Source organism: Uncinocarpus reesii, genomic scaffold (assembly GCF_000003515.1).
Source record: "Uncinocarpus reesii 1704 scaffold_5 genomic scaffold, whole genome shotgun sequence".
Taxonomy (NCBI): domain Eukaryota; kingdom Fungi; phylum Ascomycota; class Eurotiomycetes; order Onygenales; family Onygenaceae; genus Uncinocarpus; species Uncinocarpus reesii.
In genome coordinates, this window is record NW_003052496.1 from 158787 (window position 1) to 177830 (window position 19044).

General features: G+C 49.8%; 8 protein-coding genes across 8 annotated transcripts; 4 read left to right on the top strand and 4 right to left on the bottom strand.

The window, feature by feature from the left end:
* Positions 1-366: 366 nt before the first annotated feature.
* Positions 367-1814, bottom strand: UREG_07073 (uncharacterized protein; the record flags this gene model as incomplete). The annotated part of the gene is made up of 2 exons (XM_002582254.1): positions 367-1495; positions 1672-1814. The coding sequence occupies 2 exons, from the start codon at positions 1812-1814 to the stop codon at positions 367-369; spliced, it is 1272 nt and encodes a 423-aa protein (XP_002582300.1).
* Positions 1815-2099: 285 nt separating this feature from the next.
* On the top strand, positions 2100-2821 carry UREG_07074 (uncharacterized protein; the record flags this gene model as incomplete). The annotated part of the gene is made up of 2 exons (XM_002582255.1): positions 2100-2297; positions 2582-2821. The coding sequence occupies 2 exons, from the start codon at positions 2100-2102 to the stop codon at positions 2819-2821; spliced, it is 438 nt and encodes a 145-aa protein (XP_002582301.1).
* Positions 2822-4085: 1264 nt separating this feature from the next.
* Positions 4086-4839, top strand: UREG_07075 (uncharacterized protein; the record flags this gene model as incomplete). Its single annotated transcript, XM_002582256.1, has 2 exons — positions 4086-4484; positions 4783-4839. 2 exons carry the CDS (start codon positions 4086-4088, stop codon positions 4837-4839), a joined length of 456 nt encoding a protein of 151 aa, XP_002582302.1.
* Positions 4840-6886: 2047 nt separating this feature from the next.
* Positions 6887-9496, top strand: UREG_07076 (uncharacterized protein; the record flags this gene model as incomplete). Its single annotated transcript, XM_002582257.1, has 3 exons — positions 6887-7321; positions 7547-8148; positions 8362-9496. 3 exons carry the CDS (start codon positions 6887-6889, stop codon positions 9494-9496), a joined length of 2172 nt encoding a protein of 723 aa, XP_002582303.1.
* A 2098-nt stretch (positions 9497-11594) lies between these two features.
* Positions 11595-12256, bottom strand: UREG_07077 (uncharacterized protein; the record flags this gene model as incomplete). Its single annotated transcript, XM_002582258.1, has 2 exons — positions 11595-11790; positions 11874-12256. 2 exons carry the CDS (start codon positions 12254-12256, stop codon positions 11595-11597), a joined length of 579 nt encoding a protein of 192 aa, XP_002582304.1.
* A 1037-nt stretch (positions 12257-13293) lies between these two features.
* On the top strand, positions 13294-14000 carry UREG_07078 (uncharacterized protein; the record flags this gene model as incomplete). The annotated part of the gene is made up of 4 exons (XM_002582259.1): positions 13294-13314; positions 13369-13497; positions 13677-13744; positions 13808-14000. The coding sequence occupies 4 exons, from the start codon at positions 13294-13296 to the stop codon at positions 13998-14000; spliced, it is 411 nt and encodes a 136-aa protein (XP_002582305.1).
* Positions 14001-14249: 249 nt separating this feature from the next.
* Positions 14250-15743, bottom strand: UREG_07079 (uncharacterized protein; the record flags this gene model as incomplete). The annotated part of the gene is made up of 4 exons (XM_002582260.1): positions 14250-14390; positions 14458-15147; positions 15447-15629; positions 15681-15743. 4 exons carry the CDS (start codon positions 15741-15743, stop codon positions 14250-14252), a joined length of 1077 nt encoding a protein of 358 aa, XP_002582306.1.
* Positions 15744-16812: 1069 nt separating this feature from the next.
* On the bottom strand, positions 16813-18635 carry UREG_07080 (uncharacterized protein; the record flags this gene model as incomplete). The annotated part of the gene is made up of 5 exons (XM_002582261.1): positions 16813-17027; positions 17077-17703; positions 17754-18146; positions 18207-18506; positions 18560-18635. The coding sequence occupies 5 exons, from the start codon at positions 18633-18635 to the stop codon at positions 16813-16815; spliced, it is 1611 nt and encodes a 536-aa protein (XP_002582307.1).
* Positions 18636-19044: the final 409 nt, after the last annotated feature.

Here is a 19044-nt window from a genome sequence, read left to right on the forward strand (position 1 = left end):
CGTCTCAATCCCTCGTCGCGATTGCTCTCTTGATCCAATAGATTCTAGTCAATACCATTGCTCTACGAGAACATAGGATTTCATGAGCCACTGGCACGGAGATGCCCCTGCTGCCCTTGTTGGGTTTTATTCTTGACTGCGATAACCCCAGTCGTTGGAAGACAATGTGATATTTGTTCGTAACCACCATACTGCAGTGACTTCCAGGGAGTGATAATACTCGATGCGATATTTGTGAATATGTTTGGTTGTAAAGAAGGGATCCTGAACAGCATGGTCTTCTTACACTTCGTCAAGGATTAGCACGCCCGCGGCTACAGTCTCTAACTACGCCTGGGATGTAAAACGGGTTAAATGTCAGTGGAATTATGTCTTCACTGCGACCCAATGCGATGGCCTATACGTATTCTGCAGCATGCTTTCAGTGTCTTGAATATATCCACATTCGCCCGCTTCTGTATCATGTTTCTCAATGTCAAAGCCCATCGATCTCACCAGTTGTAAGACTTCATCCTCCGTAAACTCCACGGCTCCAGGCTCCACAATGCCCAGCTTTTCAATGTCATCCGTGTCCGCACCCTCGCTTTTGCTCTGGTTTCCATTATGCCGGTCTTCATAGTGCCACAGCAAGGGACCAACATTGACCCAGAGACCGCCTGGCTTTAAGCAGTGGTGAATAGTTTCAATATATCGAATCAGATTTGGTGCAGTATCGATAAAGAAAACCGTTGCTACAGCGTCAAAGGCATCCTTGCTCTCTGGTTCGGTATACTGAATGAGAAAATCCGCCGCGGTCATGCTCATCGAGCCCATCGTGCGCTGGCTCTCCGGCAATAGGCTTTGCTGTTTGACAACGGACCCAGGATGGACATCCGGAATCATGACTTGCTTAAGCTGCTGCGATCTGGATTTCAGGTTAGAAAACCCGAGCGCAAATGGATATAGCGCAAACTCCTCCGGTTTTCGCGTATGGTTCAGCACCCAGCTACTCGCTAGTAGCTGGTGGTACGAAAACTCATTCCCCTCGGCGGCATATCCTGCCACACTTAAATCAAACACCAGCCTTCCCAGGCCAGCGCCAGGAACTAGAACCTTGGTCCCCGATGCCGGCCGCTCACCGAAACGCTGCCGCAGAGCGCGGAGCACAGGCCCGTACGAAACATCTCGCTCATGCTGACCCTCGGCACTCCAGTCGCGGAAAAATTGGCGGATCGTCGAGTTCGCCTTGCTGATATCTTCCGAGGTGGCCTTGTTGCGCCAATTCCTGACATCGTGCGGTGCCGGATCCAGTGGAAGGCGCATGGGCGCGAGGCCCGTGGCGAGAATGGCCTCTGCAATGTCGGCATTTGAGTCGATGGCGTCGTCGATTTTGTTGAGAGTGTCGAGCATACAAAACGGCGGGGCCGCCAGTTTCTCCCAGTGCGAAGACGGTAGGGAGTAGAACGACTGCCGGCGACGATGGGTGATGTTTCGATGTAGAACACGGCGATACTGCCTGGTAACCGCAGTCAGTCATAGTCACAATTCACTCATCCGCCAGAAGCACAGCGCAGACAGCCCTGGAGCCCGAAGCAAATACAGGATACATTACAGTTGAATCAGTTCCAGGTAGCAAATGCGAAGGATAGGGCGAATCCCGCCCCTGTAGCATCATGCACTACGTAGCCATACCTGAATGAATCCAGGGCCGCAAAGAGGACTCTGCGCTCTTGGGGATCTGCCAGCGGGTCATATTCGCCGGCCCATTCTTCCTGCTCAGAATCAGAGCGCTGTCCATGTCGTAAATCCGTTCCCGGGTGCGGATGCTTCTCCATCGGCACTGATATCGCTGACAATCTGGCGAATCGAATCGTATAAGCAATCGCAGCGTCATCCACAACACGAATCTACGTAGACTCCTCTCATATCTTCCGTGCCGTCGTCGCCGTCACTGGAATAAATGCCAACGAGGTGGAAGTTGCCCTTTGTGAGGTGGAGGCGCTGTGCTTGGCGGTCAACCAGCGCCCAAGATGAAAGCAACACGGGCATCAGCGCAACTTCTCTCTCGCTCTCACTCTCCAGCGGCGAGTCCTTTGCTACCTGGCTTCTACTCCCTCGCCATGACTCAAGGAAGCGACCTATTCTCCATTGCCCCTAGTGAGATCTCCTTCCCGCTCCCGAAGGCAGTGAATACGACTTTACACATCCATCTCACCTTCTTCGCAACGACGGCGACGGTGTTTCTCACAACAACGTCAACTGGCGAGTCGCAAGGCACTACGAGGCCGATGGGCAGTCTGGTCTATGCTATTCCCGATGTATGTTCTCCTGCAACATTCTGCGTTTCTGTCATACCTGCATTTTCAAACACAACTACGGAGTACAGACTGGAAACCTCGTGTGCTTGAGCGGAATGATTGACAGAACAATGTCTGGTTCTGGTTGAAGAATAGACTACATCTCGCTTATGTTCACTAATATTAATCTTGGTGATCTTCCGCGTCTCCTTTTCCTATTTTGCATCTGCCGATTATTCCCTTGGAAGGAGACCAGTGCAGAAACTGAAAACGCTAATACCATCCCGTCATCTTTGCTTTTTTAGCGCTTCGATCCCAAAAACACAATGACAACCGCCTTGTACACTTCACCCGGCACCATCGACCATGCCAGGCGCACGGCCCAAGCACTGGCCCGCAGGATGAACATCCCGGTTTTTGTCGGGTGTAGCATCGATCTTTCCGGCCAGGTTGTGGAGGAGGAGGCGGAAGGCCTAGCCAAAATCGTTGATACCATCATGCGCAGATGGGAGTTGTTTAAGGGGGAAAAGGAAGAACAGGGATGATTTATTTTTTTGATTCTGCAACGTCTGCATGCAAGGAGTTCTGGGGGGTGTTTTGACCGTTTCTGCTTTCTCAGGTATGTTTTTGCATATGAATGAGCTCTTGTCAGCTATAAAGCATCTAGTGTCTCATGTCTGAAAGCGAGCATCCTGCTGAGTTATATGGTGCATGATAAATCCCCATCATCACTTTCACATGAACGATCCCATGAAAACCCAGGCGGTCCCTACCTCTGTTTGCTAAATTGGCCGTTTCAACCCTGGGGAACTACCCCGTTTCTTTAGTTTGTGTCTTAGAACTGTTTTTCAAACCCGAGGTAGTGTAGACTCCACCTGGGATCCCTGGAAATTTTCCGACAAAGGGACTGCGACCAACATGAGGAGAAAACTCCGCTTCGAACGTGACAAACCGGACCTAAACACCGGGCAAGAAAGAGGGTTGCAGTACGGAGTATCGCAGGGGTTATTTTCTGACTGTGGCACAAGACCGCATGCTGGCGGCCTGGAATTGACCATATCTAGGGGGGAAAAACGGCGGTAACTCTTCCCACATCTGTGGGCGGATGGAGATCCGGTGCTTTTAAAGCACTCAATTTATGAAATCAAGTGGGCCTATTTGAAGAAGAGTTGCAAGGCACCTTCCAATCGGAATTTCAGTTGAACAGAAAATTTGATCAAGTCTCCTAATTGATCCAGTGCATATTTGATGGAGTACGGAGTACGGAGAATCGACCGGCGTAAATAACAGCGCCGCAACCCAAAGAAGCTGTTGGAAAAAACAAATCAATGTATTCCGTCCTTGGTACGCACTAAGTTAGTAATTTGAGTAGTAGTGGAACTGAAGTCCAGTTGTCGTTGTCCATGCTCTGCGAGTTTTAGCGGGTAGGACCTATTTCAAATACCTCATGGTCAGAGTGCAAGTCCACACACGGAGCTCGCTCGTAGCTCCTCAATTTCTGTCCACTTATTATTTATATCTCAAGGGCGAGGATCGCATATGCTTGGCCAGCTTGCCCGCCCAATCAACGTCGGTACGGCTCACATCGCAAAAATGCGGGTCATCGCACCTATGTGCACGGGCCCTTTGCGAGCGATCACTAGTCATGCTTGGCCTCATTCCCCAGACGTGATTGGGTGTCGGTAATGGTCAAACGAGCAAACCGGAAGTGTAGGGCTCGATGTGTGTGTTGTGCCACGATAACCATGTGCTGATCTCATTGAGGGTGATGTGAGACCAAAATGCGACCCCGTCCGGTCAAGGGGGGAAATGACTGCGTCGCACCCCGTATGCGGCATACGTAACATGCTCCATGAATTGATCCTCCAAAACGGAATCGATCGTCGGGCTCTCGCGGTATTATTCTTCAAACGGGAGGCAGTCCGGAGTACGAAGGGTTCCCGTCCCGTTGCGAACGTTATATTCGAAAAGCGTTTCCTTCAGCTTGCAGCGGATAGGCAGATAATGATACTTTCTCCTGGTGGAACTTCACCGGATGTTCCGCATCTCGTTCTGGACTCTGCGGCAGGATTCTGGATCCAGCCCAGCTGCTCGGAGTGCCCAACCGAAGACAATTCGGTCAGGGATCCTCCATGGTCAGCGTTAATATTTATCCTTGCTTTCGGGGGCTCATTCGATACCATTATTTCGCTCCCTTGGCGAAAGCATGTGTGCTGACAGCAACCGCCCTTTTCAAAGGGGCTAGATGTCGCCTCTCGCGGCGATTCTACCTCTCTGCGCTGGGGTGACAAGTTGAATTAATCATTCAGAGGCTTTTTTAGGCATGGATCATTTGCTGGTGGTTTTTCAGGGGTGTGAGATCCATGTGAATCTGACAGCGGAAGCAGAACATAAAAGTCGTGGTGAACCGTAACCATCGGATATTCTGTCGATCATCGTTGTCCCAACCCAACACTGCGATTTTGACAGCCGGGCGGCTGGGCCTTGACTTGCTTTCTTTCAACAGTCCATGCTGACCCAACGTGACACAAATGCGGTGGTGGCTCGCTCTTCTGGGTACTGAAACTCTGCGTCGGTCACTCAAACCATCCGGTGGGCCGGGCATACAAGTTGCATTGGCGAGCTGATGCAGTCACCCACGATTGCCCGAGAATAAAGCCTGCCGTTGTTCTGTCAGTCTTTTGTAGTAGTTCCGGTTCGCCCTGGTTAACTCCACATTGTATCTGGTGCCGCGAGCCCAGAGCGTATATGACGGTGATGGGCTCCATGTGGAGCAGCTATCCCATATGCGGGGTACGGAAGTAACTATCCGTGCCCTATGCAGGCGAACGAAGCGCCCCCGAGCAGCTTGCGGAAGAAGAAACGCAGCGAGATTATTGATGCTCGGAGAGGAGATTCTTGAGCAGCTGCGGAGGGGCGCAGAGAACAAGATGATCGCTCGCTTAGTCTGAGGCTCAGCACCATGTGACAGCACAACGACGCTCCTCATCTCTGGCGTCCTCGACTTCAAACCATCAACTTTGATCTGGCGTCTTCTCTTCCTCAGATATATCGGAATCAGTCGCTAGCGGCGTGACGATTCTCGTTCTCTCGTTCTCTCTCGCCACCATTCTGTCCCCCAAGCCGCTGCCTGTCCTTTGCCCGTGCGTCGAGGCTGCAGCCCGTCATGTTGCATACGATTTGACCTGCTCAAACCAAACAACAGTGGGAGAACCAGACCAGTCCTGTGCGCTACTGCACGTATGTACCACAATCTCAGCCACATGGAGTCAAAACCATGTCTTTGTCCCGTGTTGGTGGATCACAAAGCGTGGCATCCGACATTCAAGATGCTTATCCTGAGGAGACCGCTCACTCGTCACTCTCAGGTCTTGGTTCTTCCAATTAGAGAGGATTGATGAGCCAATTTTCACTTTCGGACTTTGCTGGGCCGGTCTTGTTATATTGGACGATCCCTGGCCGTTCCCAGACGGTCACCGTGGTCTGACAAACCTTGATGTGAAACACTGTATACCAGTGCTTGATGCTACTTTTGGGAAGTATCAGCGGGCAACTTCTCTCGAGGAGCGATTCTATAAACAAAATTTTGACTATGGAGTAGGGCAATGTTGTGCAGAATGTAAATCAGGCCGAATTGCCAAAGCAATGCTCGATCTTGCGTCGTGGGGACCGTCGGGCACGACGGGCAGGCTGAAAGAACATCCGGCTCCAGGTCGCAGTGGTGGAGTGGCACCAGAGCGGGCTATCTTCGATTTGGGGAGGTGAATTCCATCGGTCTTCTAGCCTGATCATGAAATACGAGGGACCCCAGGCTTTTCCCACAGCTTCTCCAAGGCAATTTTCCGCGACCCTGCCGCAAACCCTTGTAGGGCCGTTCAATGTTATCGAGGCCTGCATTACGGGGTCGACTTGTGTTTAAGACGCGAATTTCAATATTCTGTTGGATTCGATGGAACATCAACTCCTGGCTTGACCGACAACTCGACCCTTGTATCTGCCGCTCAACCTGCCTGGCTATTTTCGGAACATTTACGCTGTGGCACGCGTTTGGGCCCTTCTTCAACCATCTTATTACGATTTTCTAGCTGCAGAAGCCTGATCGTCATGAAATCGATCCCAAGAAAGGGAACGGCGTCGTGTAATTGGATCCACACGATTCGTGCAATCCTGCCGTAACAAACCTGTCAAAATTTAGCGATACCTCGGCAACCAGGTTTACCCTGAAACTCCCTCTTGAAGTTTGATTATGATTTCGGTAGGATGCGCCGGCTCCAGAGCTGTGTGCAAGTTCTGCGGGAATCCACCCGATAAGACGACCAAGGGAACCCACGAATTTACTTTCGGTTCGATCCCACTAATCCCTGATCGCGAAGCCTCCGCGAACTAAAATTGAGCCTTCGATTATTTGGGCTCTGGGCCCTGGGCTACATATGCAACCAAGACAGCCTTTTGTAGATTTATGCCTTCAATAATTTTTCCTTTCAACGCCCGTACTGTTGCCGTACCCGACTCATACAACGACTTCATCAACAGTTCGCCGCCCCAATGCTTCAGCTTTGATGCGAGATTGAGGGTCACTTCTCAACCTGAAGGAGGTTCTAGCAGGGAAAATGCACGGCTCTTACCTTCCGTCGCAACCAATGCAAGCAAAACCGCCAATTCTATACGGCTCGTCTGCCATAACCGCCGATGGCCCGCAACCTCCTGCTGCTCGTGATTCCTCACTGAATCCAAGTTCACGTTCCCCTGATCGCCCCAGCGATAGTTTGAAAATCTCCCATCTACTCTACAACTCCGCATCACCGGGGCCAACCGCGCCTTCGAACTCCTTCTCCAACCCATCGCCATATTCGCGGCCTCCGAGCGGGCCTGGCCCACCACCTTCATTGTTAATTGGTGCACGTCACACACAGGATGCAATTCCAGAAACTACAAATATACCCGTTGGACACATCGTTCCCGCCTCCCAGCAACCACACAAAAGGGCGTATCGACAACGAAGAAAAGACCCTAGTTGCGATGCCTGTCGCGAGCGGAAAGTCAAGGTATGAAACTGTGATAATGGGCGGGTTTCTCCTTCTGTTGACGAAGCATATCCGACTTCTCTCCATAGTGCGACGCCTCCGAATCCTCAAGCTGTACAGAATGTTCCAATCGCAACGTGAGGTGCCTTTTCACTAAGGAGACCAATAGGCGGATGTCTTCCATAAAGTTGGTTCTCTCATATCCCTCGATTAAGTTTCTAGGACTTAACCACGCCCCGCAGGCAGGTTCAAGACCTCGAGCGACAGCTTGCTCAAGCCAAACAGCAATTACATCAACTTCGCATGGGTATGCCAAAGCTAGAGGATCATGATTACGAGCCAAACGAAGGACCGCCGAAAATCCCAGAGATCGGCTGTCGACCGCACCGCATTAACACGCCGAGTGCAAAGCAGAACTATGCTAGCGTATGCTCAAAAATGCGACAACATGGACAGGGCCTGATAAATTTCCCCCTTACCCCTTCGTATATCCGATCTCAGCCCCTGTTGACGACAGATTCACCCCCTCTACCGCCTAAAAGTGTGGCTGATGTCCTTTTGAGGCACTATTTCTCCTGCATACATTCAGTTTTCCCAATCCTCCACTGGCCGGCTTTGTTAGATGATTACGACCGGATATACCGCGCTGGATCACTCCGAGGTGTTCCGCGAGGATGGGCATCTGTCTTCTTTGCAGTTTTAGCGTGCGGCTCCTTGCACTCTCTAGACCCCGCACTGATAGCGAAAGGCAAGGAATACATTCAGACAAGTTTCACTTTAACCGACCTCTGGCAAGACGCGTTTTCGGTGGATCCGGCCCGTGCAGCCATGCTAATAAGCCTTTTTTCGTATGAAATCAATTTAAAGTCGGCCAGCTGGGTTTGGTTGGGTTGCGCGGTGCGAATATCCCAGGATCTAGGGTTGCACATCGAGTCTGCGGCATGGACACCTGTTGATGCCGAAATGAGAAGGAGAATTTGGTGGTCAATATATGCCTGGGAAAGGTGAAGCTGTATGATTCTCCGCATTTCAAAATGGGATCCTAATATGCAACTATATAGGATCGTTGTACTCGAACTAGGCCGACCGCTTTTAATTCATGATGAAGATTGCGACGCCGAATTGCCGTCAGCAATTGAAGAGCATTTAATATCTGAAGGAGCTCCGGCCGTAGCGGAGCCGAGAACCACACCGCTTCTAGCTACAATTCATGTTCTACGTTCTGTATCTCAACTGGCAAAAGGACTTCGATCCCAAGTGGTTTCCACCGAAACTTTGGAGCAATTCGAGCGCCATTTTAGGATGTGCTTGGCCACCTTCCCTGCGGAATATGCTATTAACTCGAACCAATATCTCGACCCGCAGTCCTTATCACCAATAATATATCTCCAGAACACCAGACTCATTCTCCATCGACATAACCTCTCTCCCGCCTGTTCACCCGAAATGAGACGCCACGCTTTGGAACAATGCTTAGCCGTTGCTCATGATACCACCCGTATACTCGCACGCTGCATGCGCTCTCCGAGTTCTCTAGATTCCAGCGGTACTGGGACTGGAGAGTGGCGTTATTTACTCGCAGCCGCTGCAAGCACGGTTTTATGCACCCACATTTGGCGGTGCATTTTATTGCTTCTCTTCAAAGCAGAGTACTCTTCTGCATTGTTATGTATTCAGGCCAGTGCTGCTATTGGTGATGTACGGCCTGTCAACATAGCTGCTGGGCGCTACCTCTCTTTCTTTTTAAAATGTGTTTTAGAGAGACAGCAACATGGAGAACTCGTGAATTTGGAGCGGGACGAAGAGATGATTGCGTATGTATCCGGCGACCTTCAGGCTCGGATCGATGGGAGCTGGGTATGGCAAAACAGTGAAATTCAGTCACCCCTCACAGTCACACCGCCACCTATTTCATCGCCGTCCTCAGCCGCATCGCCAGTCAGAGCTCGGTTCGTAGAACCCCCAAGAAGTGAGCCGTCAAGGAAAGAGGAAGGCGATCAGGAGTGGGAAGGATGGGAGTGGGTTGAACAAACGACCCAGCTGCTTCTATCAAAACAACAGCAGCGAGGTGCAATGCTTTCCCCGGCAGAAAACAACAGGCCCTTCCTCGTTGAGCCCAAACCGGACCGGCCCTTAGAAAATTTGACCATTTCCCGCACCAGCAACTCGAAAATGACTATTGCAAGTATTATATGACCCATAACTGGTCTATTTGGATATTACCGGTTGGCGTGTTCTTGTCACGCTAAACTCAACCCGACTTCTCAGCAAAATGCTGCTCAGGATGCAGCTGAGACACTCTGAAGCCCTAATGAGAGCGCACATTATTCTACCTAGCCAACTGTCCAAGTGACGAAATGAGTCTCCGATGCCAATCTTTACGTCAAATTTGTTTCTGATCACACCAGTGACAAAACTTTTTTTTTTTTTTTTTAGCCGCAATTATGCCCGGTTTCATAGAATACAGCATGGGAATGAACTTCATGCATGAGGCGGCAAAGGAAACAAGATATACCCCTTCAGTGGATATCCAACAACATCGCGCTGCATCGATTTTCAGTTTTTGCTTTTTGTTTTTGATACCCTCCCATTGGAATAATGATATAATGTACCCAATCAGGTGAAAGCTAGCCCTTTTACGGGCAAACCTCTTAAAGCATGATAAATGCTATTTGAAGCATAAATTAACTTGCTACTATTTTTCATCCTCAGGACGGGCTGAAATTGTTATGGGAACCAATGCATCGCGTGCCAAAAATCTGGACGTGTGAGCTTCGATAGGTAATAGGTTTTTGGGGTTGCAATGTCTCCTGGCCCAATACGACAACCTAAACAAAGTGGATACAATCTGGCTGCCCCATTTAGGCATTAGATCCTGTTTGTTGACAAGGCTGCGATGTTCTACAAAGCCCAAGAACTCGACTTACGATCATGCTACCGCTCTGTAGCTCTTAGGCTCCGGGCCCAGGCGATAGCCAAACAAACAGCTGAAGCTTGAATGGACAAAACAGTAAAGAAAATTGATGGCTTCTAAACCCATGCGTCGTAAGCTCCATGGCGTAGAAATAAATGAACATGATTGTTGCGATCTTGACATTGCACCCCTTCGCCGTGATTCTTCTCGCCGTCGGGGTGGATACAGATTTAGAAATATCGAATACCACACGGGTTACTTTAAATCGTGGCCTTTGAGCGCATTATAGTGGTGACCTTGAACTCAAGCTCTCCTTTTTCCCAAAATTTATCTGTCTCAAAAGCCACTTCGACCTCACAATCTGTGCTATCTGTGAGTTCTTGGGTATCAACTCGGGGTACTTTGGATTTGCCTAGAATGAGCAGGTATTAATTAAACTAATGATTTTTATAGACTTTCCAGTTTAAGATTGCGTCCATCGTCAAAGAATTCAGGAGATTTTTCTCCCTGGGCAAGACGATTATGTGGTGAATCGAGTAAGCCTCGAGGAAGGCTGTTTCGAAATCATTTGGTTAACAAAACGTTTTGATTCAAATGTTTTGGAAGCCAGCTTGCCAAGTTGTGCCCCTATTTGCATTTCCTTGAGAATGGTTCCCCAAGCCCAACATTCGCGATTCCGCTCTCGCAGGGACGACCTCTGCGCCTGCGTCTCTGCTTTGATCCTCTTATACATGATTGTGCTATTTTGGGTGTGAAGTGATCTGCGTCGCCAGACCCCGTAGTTGATTAACCGTTTTTTCGACTGCCCTGAGAGTGCTGTTCAAGTTGTCTATGTACTCCATCCAAAGACCTAGATATTGAAGCATTCTTTCTACGGCACGTAATGCCGTCGAGAATTCGAAAATCGGCAGGCTCATAGGATGGAGATATATTCGGGGACTCAATGAATTGGGACATCTAGATTCTTCGGCACTCTGATCCGAACACAGGCTTAGGATGAGTCAAAACTGACTGGTTGATATACTTGCAGCTGACCCTGCAGAAATCGCTGCGGTTATTGCGGATATAATAAACCAAGGATTCTTGTTGAAGCAGGGATGAATAAAAGTAGCGGAATCAATACGAAACCAACAAAGAGTAGATTATGATATTGGCCCCATCACTTAAAGCACTGATCCAAATTCGACTGCATCATGCCATTTGAAAAATACACATATAGGATAGGTTTGGCTCGTGAGTGCATGGTATACAAGAGAACAATACGAGTATTTCGATGCGCATAAAAAGGAATTAGAGGAAACTTCAATATACCGGGCCTCTTTCTACGAGTTATAACGGAGGAAGCAAGGGGATACCGAAATGCAACCTTCGCTGCAGATTTCAAACTGCACTATAGCCGCCTCGCGACCCAGGGCCTTGGAGAGTATTTATGACCTTCTTACCCCAGTCCTTCATGAGGTAGGGAATATCACGAATTGTGTCGCCATGGGGTAATAGGTCCCAACCTCGAGCGCCGTAGCGGTTGTAATTAAGCCATGAGCCAAAAATGAGATATGCAGCGATGCAGAGGAAAAGGCTGAATGCGATTGTCAGTATATAACAAAAGTGTAATATAGGCGTGTTCCTTGTACACCGTTAAAAAAAAAAAAAGAAACTTACAGGATGATAAGCCAGGTGAAAAATCCCCAACGGTTCGATTTTCCACCTTCTCCGCCTTCTTGCATCCCCTCACAGGCATATTTTGTTCGCCAGTCCACCCTCAGTACGTCAATGTCGCCGACTTCTCCGTAGCTTTTGAACTGAAGGCTTTTCTCCTTGCTAGGGTCGCTCTGATCGCCGTCCGACGATTCCGGGTCCTTGTCCTCGGGGCTCTCACCTTCTCGTTTACTTCTTTGCTGCTTATCTTCGTCATCCAATCCACTCCGACTCTTATCGCAAATCAACTCTATCACAGCTTGTTGTTTGCGTTTCAAGTATTTCCCACCGTGTAGTTCGATCCGGAGACCTTCTTGTTGCGAATCGCTGGCTTTTAGACGGGTCATTTTGGGGTCGAGGGTTCGACCAGAGCTGTGAGCATAATTCCCTGCTATGGGAATCGTTCCCGAAATGACTTCGGCATCTTTGTTTTTTGTTCGTTCGATACCGCATACTGTAGGGCCAGGAAAAAGGCAGGTGTCAGCCATCCGATTGCTTCAGAACAGGTTGATAAAAAGGGGTGGGCGCACCAAATGTCCCGCTCGAGCATTGGCTGTTTTTCGGCAGGGGCTTGCATATGTCCAGCGTATATGTTGTATTTATCGTAGATGGGGGATGCTCTACAACGTTGTAGACGGAATGCGGTCCCGCCAGTTTACTTAGGTTCCATGTTATGCCATCGACGACGATCTTGGCGCAATTTATTTGCGCTGACGGCAATACGGGGAAAAGAGCGAGCAGGGAAATGAGCGGCAAGTCCAGAGCTGCCCTCATGATGGCGGTGGGAATCGCTGCAGATGGACGGTAGATGGGACGTCACCGGGACAGATTCCAGTAACGGCGTCTGTGAGACAGCTATGCTGTCGGAGGCTGCGAGGTCCACCAGGCTCCAAAAAGAGGCAAAGTCTGTGACGGCACAGAGGTCAGGCCAGCACTCATAGACAACGAGAAGTGCTGGAATTGAAGGCGATATCTGTCTTTCGCGGTGCCTGGCGATGCGTGACGGCGGTGATGGCCAACGTCGTCACTGCGGTGCCAAGCCACTAGGGTCGTTGAGCTCGTTAGCGGCTGATCAACAATCGTCATCGTCGACGCGGGCGAACTGCAGCAGCGGAAGGACGGAGAGGAAAAGAGAGGATTTGGCATCTTGATGGCAGTCCGTTGACGGTGCCATTGATATTGCTCCGCCTTTGGGTTGACCCTGGGGGGAAAACGTTGTGAGAATAGCTCGCGTGCCACTGTTGACTGGTTAGCTGCCTCGTTGTGCCCAACCACTTTAATCCATCACGGACAACCCATCCAGTATCCAGTTCCTCCGAGTCAGAGGACTTCGAGAAGAGACAACGTAGCTATTGACGGTCGTCAGCCGCTATAACTCGTCAAAATGATGCTCTCGAGGCGCATGGTACCATTACCCCTCCTCCGATTATCCCCAGCCCACTGACGTTTCCCCCGGCAGCTCTCGAAAGAGGAGGAAGCCTCACAAGAAGAAACCGAAGTCCGGCGCGAAGACCAGGAGAAAATCAATCGTTTCAGCAGATTGCACCAGCGTGAAACGGTGCTAGAAGACCAGCTCAAGGCGAAACAGGTATGGGATCCGTTTCCCCCGCGCTCCGTCACGTTCAGGCATCTTCAACTTATATTGGGAACACCGCTATGATTTTTCACTATGATGGAGTTTACTGGATTTAATGCTCCTCATTGTGTCCAAAGACATTGGACACCGTAACATAGAAGCCTAAACTAACACATACTCGCAATCTCTAGAAAGACAAAGAAGACCTCGAAGAAATATCTGCCGAGCTCGATCTCGCCGACGAAGACGAGCCAGTCCCGTAAGTGCCTATATACCCTCGCCCCGTGCCAGTCCGTTGTCTCACCTCAATTTCCCTGTGCAGTTACAAAATCGGCGATTCGTTTATCTCCCTTCCTCTCCCCGAAGCGCAGGCCCTTCTCTTAGCATCCACGGAACAGATCGACGAGGAAGTCTCGAAAATAGAAGAGCAGCTCGGTGAACTGCGAGATGAGTTGCGGCAATTGAAAGTTGCGCTGTACGCGCGGTTTGGGAGGAGTATAAATCTAGAGACTTGAAAGGTTGGCTGTATTCGCCTTACGGAATTCCAACTTTTAAAAGTAATCTATATAATTTGGTAGACCAATGTATGAATGTACATGCATACGAAAAGGCGGCGCCCTGCCCGACTTTGATACGATTGTCCAAATGTGTAAATATTAAGGGCAATGCTACGTCCGAGGTGTCGTCCCACAACACAAGCAAGGAAACAGGCCCCGAAAATAAGAACGGAAGACCAAACAGATGCTCTAATCCACGAAGACTACTTAGACCTTCATAGCAAACTGCTTCATGTATAGATAGTCCGGCATCGTGCGGTCGACGGCCGATCTGATGATCCTCGCTCCCTTTTCACCGTACTTCTCGCGCCATTCACGATCAAACTCTTCTTCAGATTTTGCCTTTTTCTTCTTATTCGAAAAGTCTTAGCTTATCCACGTGCGCTTTGGTAGGAATTAGACCAGTGCCACTTACTTGAAGTCTGGGTTTCAAAGACGTCGAATGCATGGCATCTTCATGGAACCCGGGCCACTTTTCAAAGGCCTCCTGAGCAACGGTTTGGTCGTCCTTGTTGTCCCAGTTCAGCATATCTGGGGTGTACTTTTCACCGACGCTGTGGCAAAATCGCTCGATGATACCAGCCGGGTTGTCGAGAAGGTCATCTGCGTCCACCACACAGATCTCAACGGCATCATGTGCGCCTGCGCCGTTGGCAGCATGGCTCCCGTTCGTGCCCGAGGCACCGTTTGCCATGTTCTTGCCGTGGGCGATATGAGGCCCGATCATTTTGATATCTCGAAGATAGTTGAAGAATCGGCACACCTCCTCGTATCCGGCTTCGGATTCGTAGAATTCGTAGAAGCCAGTGAGCTTATCCAACGGTGGGATCGTGCACCGGTAGTACGACGGAATACTGTAATGGGGATCACGGATCAAGAATGCAAAATGGAACTTTGACAAAAGTTCAACAGGAACAACCGTCGGGTTGCCCGGTTCTTCAGCAATCCCATCACGACCAACGCCATTGCTGGTGTGGGTACCGTTCGCACCACCATCAGTTCCGATGCCACGTTTGGTCTGCTGCAATGATGGAGCGATGCTGGCAGGCTTCCCATCTTCGGGGAAGAGATAGTAGACCATGTCCTTGATAAAAGGACGAGGACCCTGTTTCAAGGTAAGTATGAGCCACACAACGACATCAAAATACGAATTACGGGCCGTGGGGATAGGGGACGAATGTGGAAAGCTTGTCTTCGGGAGGTTCAACCGTATAGGCGTCCAAGTTCGAGTGATCTCCGAATGAAAAAGGCCAGCATCGCGATAGTGGTATGAGACACCCATGCTCACAGATAAGAAGGTGACGGGCAAAAAGCCACAGGACAAGAAGACAGAGAAAGCAAAGACAAGAAGCAAAAGCAAAGGCGAAACCGCAATTTCTCAATCGACAGGGAAATGGGTCAGACCTCGGATGCTTCTCTATCTAAACGATCGAAAATCGTCTTGTATGTCGAATTTTGAAACCCCGTGGCAATCCTCGCCTTCTCATCATGTTCATATCTCCTGCCCAGCCTCTCTGGGCCGTAATAATAGGCATCGCCAAATGGCTCATGAACGCATCTCAGCGTGTCACGGCGCGTCATGAAGACCTAGACGACATTAGCTCTCGCTTTCTCGGCGGGAAAGGATAGTTTTCTCACTCTTTCGAATGCCGTGGAGCAGGCTCGAGGATGAGTGGCCACGAAGATTGGCTTCTTGGCCATTGTCGCTAGTTATATCGCGATAAAAGATCTTTTCTAAACAATATGTGATGTTTCCAAAAGAAAGGAATCTCTTTTTTTTTCTTTCCAGAGGTTTGTCTAAAACAGAGAGAATGGCCGCACTGTTCAAAAGCTCTTGCACTGAAGACGTGTAAGTCGCCGTGCAATGGGCCTCTTCTCTTCACCAAGGCTCCCTTGAAAACAATAAACGGCAAACGAGTCCAACTTTCAAACAGACCCTTCCGATAGTTAATCGAGGCATCTCCCCGAATATATATATACATGCCGTTCCAAACCCGGGACGCAATCGCATCACAACCCGCAATCCAAGGAGCGGGGAGAAACAAAAGAACTCAGCCCATGACGTCGACGAGCGAAAAGGACCGCTCCACCGGATGGAATCCGTCTCTCTTTCTGCGCTGCCCTGAACATCCTCGCCCTATCATGGGGGAGGGTGTTCCTTGGACGGGTTCCACGGCGCCTTGGATCCTTGCCTGCTCGCCCACAACTTTGACTTTGATGGCGGAGCACTCCCTGTCCACTCTGCACCCAGTCAGATCCGGCCGTGGACCGGAGCATCTCACTACTGGGCTGATCTGCTGTTTGCATCGCAGCTTGCTATCCTGGGAACACGGTTGCATGGAGTGGATGCGGGCGGGTTCTCTGTGAGGGGAAAAACGGGAATTCTGGTCCTTGTCGGAGATGAAGATACTTGAATGAGTTTATCTTGCTGGATCAGATGCAACCAACAGGTACATCTCTACAAGGTGTGGAACTGATCCTAGCTCAGCCTGACGGTTTATTTTCGTGCGATGAAGGACAAGCGGCGCCACCCTCGAGCTGGGCCTTCGGAATGGCTGGAACCTTGTGCTCTTCGCTTCATCAAGACTGATATGTGCAACCATGGTACGGAGTACATTGTATATATTCGAGGGCCAGATCTTAACGTTGTCTACGAGGGCAGGCTTGCCGAAGAAGACGTCAGTTCCGTCGCTTTCAGTTGCAGAAACTTAGAAGACACCCTTTTGCCCGATTACACACTCAACCATCCACAATTATTATCATTGGAAGCTCAGTTTCCGTCAGGATACGGCCACATCCTCCTGGCCTCCTCGGGTGATTTCTCGCCAGCCATTTGCTCAACCAGCATGGCTAGTAGTTCGCGGTTTTTCCTACGCTTTTCCACAATGTCTAGATCCGGTGCTATCCATCCATCCTCGTCGGTATCCAGACAATCCCTCGCAAGTTGCTGAATTCTGTGCCACGATTCATATTCCTTCGAATTCACTAGCGTGCTGTTCAATTTCCTCCTCGCTAAAGCTACAAGGGCATTTACCCTCAAATCCCAAGGACGTCCAATTCAGGGATATTTCTATCAAGCACTCGCGGAGAGGAAGAACTCCAAATTCTGATGTCTCTCCACAGCGAACGAACAGCTCCTTAAACACGGGAGGGGCATTCATCGCATTGTGAGCCGCCCTGTTTTCTAGATAGTTCGAAACTTCGTACGCTTTTGTCATCTTCGCCTGATTCCACTCGTAGAGCGCAATGCTCTTGCTCTCTTCGTCCAGTTCGTCAAAGTTCTCCGGAAGTTTAGGATGAACAAACCCTTTGACGTACTTTCGAGGAGGCTTCAGAAAATCTGGCCATTGCGCTTGGAGAAATGCAGGAAGTATCGAGGAGGACTGCCAGTCAATTAATGAAACAACCTTTGAATTGTCGTTGCTAGAAACAAAAATATTCCCCATATGCAGATCGGTATGCCACAAGACGGGTTGCGAGAATTGAGACAGAATGGGATGGGAGTCTAACTGCTGCATTACCGGAATGGCGATTTCTAGAAGATGTATCTGTTCTTCGACGGTTCCGTGATGAAAAGTGCCCTTTGTCTCAGGTGGGTTCTGAGTAATGCGGAGAATTTCCCGCCTCGCAATAGATATTCCAAGCTCTGAGAGAGAAGACCCTGGAAAAGAATCTTAGAGCAAGTAACGGCTACATTTCTCAGCTACTCACATGGTCCGCTGTTAACACCGGCATTGATATTGGGCCTAGGCGCCTTTTCTCCCTTGTCAAAATGAAACGAACGATCACATGTTGATCCTAGGTAGTAAGATTTTGACGGATCAATACTGTGGTCAAGAGGGAAGCTGTCCAAGGGATGAGCGTCAGAAGAGCAGAGGTATAAACCACCATATGCCGGAAACCGAATAGCTGATAGCTCAGACTCAAGTTTAGTCAGGTTTTTGATCAACTCCATCCTCGCAAGCTCTGGCATCTCGCCCCATCGCTGGAAAAGCGGGATTCCAGGGGCCTTTTCCATAATCAGGTACTCAACGCCAACGGAATTTGAGCTATCGGAATCCCAACAAAAGACCCGCGGTACCGGGATGCTCGTATGATGCCGTACTTTATAAATGGTTTAAATACTCCGTAAGTCTCGCCGAGTGAGAAATGCGGTAGACTAACCGTATTCCAAAACCGCGACTTCTGACGCGGTTGTGAGTACTGATGGTCCAGCATTTCGACATGGGATCTTTGCAATGACCTCCTCTCCATTTTGCTTTCTCATCAGAAAGGCTTTGCTGAAGCCACCCTCCATCTTCTCAATGGCGGTTATCGGAGATGATACTCCGCCGGCGCCCGCTGCAATGCTGCACAGAGCATCGAGGTTGAAACTGACATAGCGTCGTGCTAGCTGGCGCGGCTCATCAACAAGAAAATGACCGTTTGTGTAGGCAAAGAGCTCATCCGGATGGATCAGCTTACCTGCTTTTCATGTAAGCGGCAGCACCCTATGGCGACTAAGTCCCAGCATTTACCACGAGAGGTTATGGATATTTGTCTTACCGGCTGAGCCCTGCACAGCTTGCCAATCCTTTTGAGGATGGAAGGCATTGCGAATCGATTGGCATCTGATACCTGTGCAAGGTATTCACTTCCCACTCCCTAATTATAGCAAGGCGGTTAGATGAAACTGGCTCCTTGCACTAAGCCTTATCAATCGTGCCGCCTCAGCAAACCGTTTGCATGCGAAAAGGGGAACAGCGTCAACAAACACTGGATCAGCGCATCTGATTGGCCAGCATGCCCAGAGCCGCATTGACAGGGCAAAACAGGAAGGCGCCCCGTGGCGCTTAGTCACACTGCTCACCGACCAATCAGCGGCACCGAAAGCACGCTGTCACGTGGTATGATGTCGTTGATTCTGGAAGCCGCCGTCAATTTCCCGAAGCGCCTCGAAAAGCGCGTGAAAGCAAAACGGGCACAAGAATGAACGAGCTGCCCAACGGCCCATCGTATATCA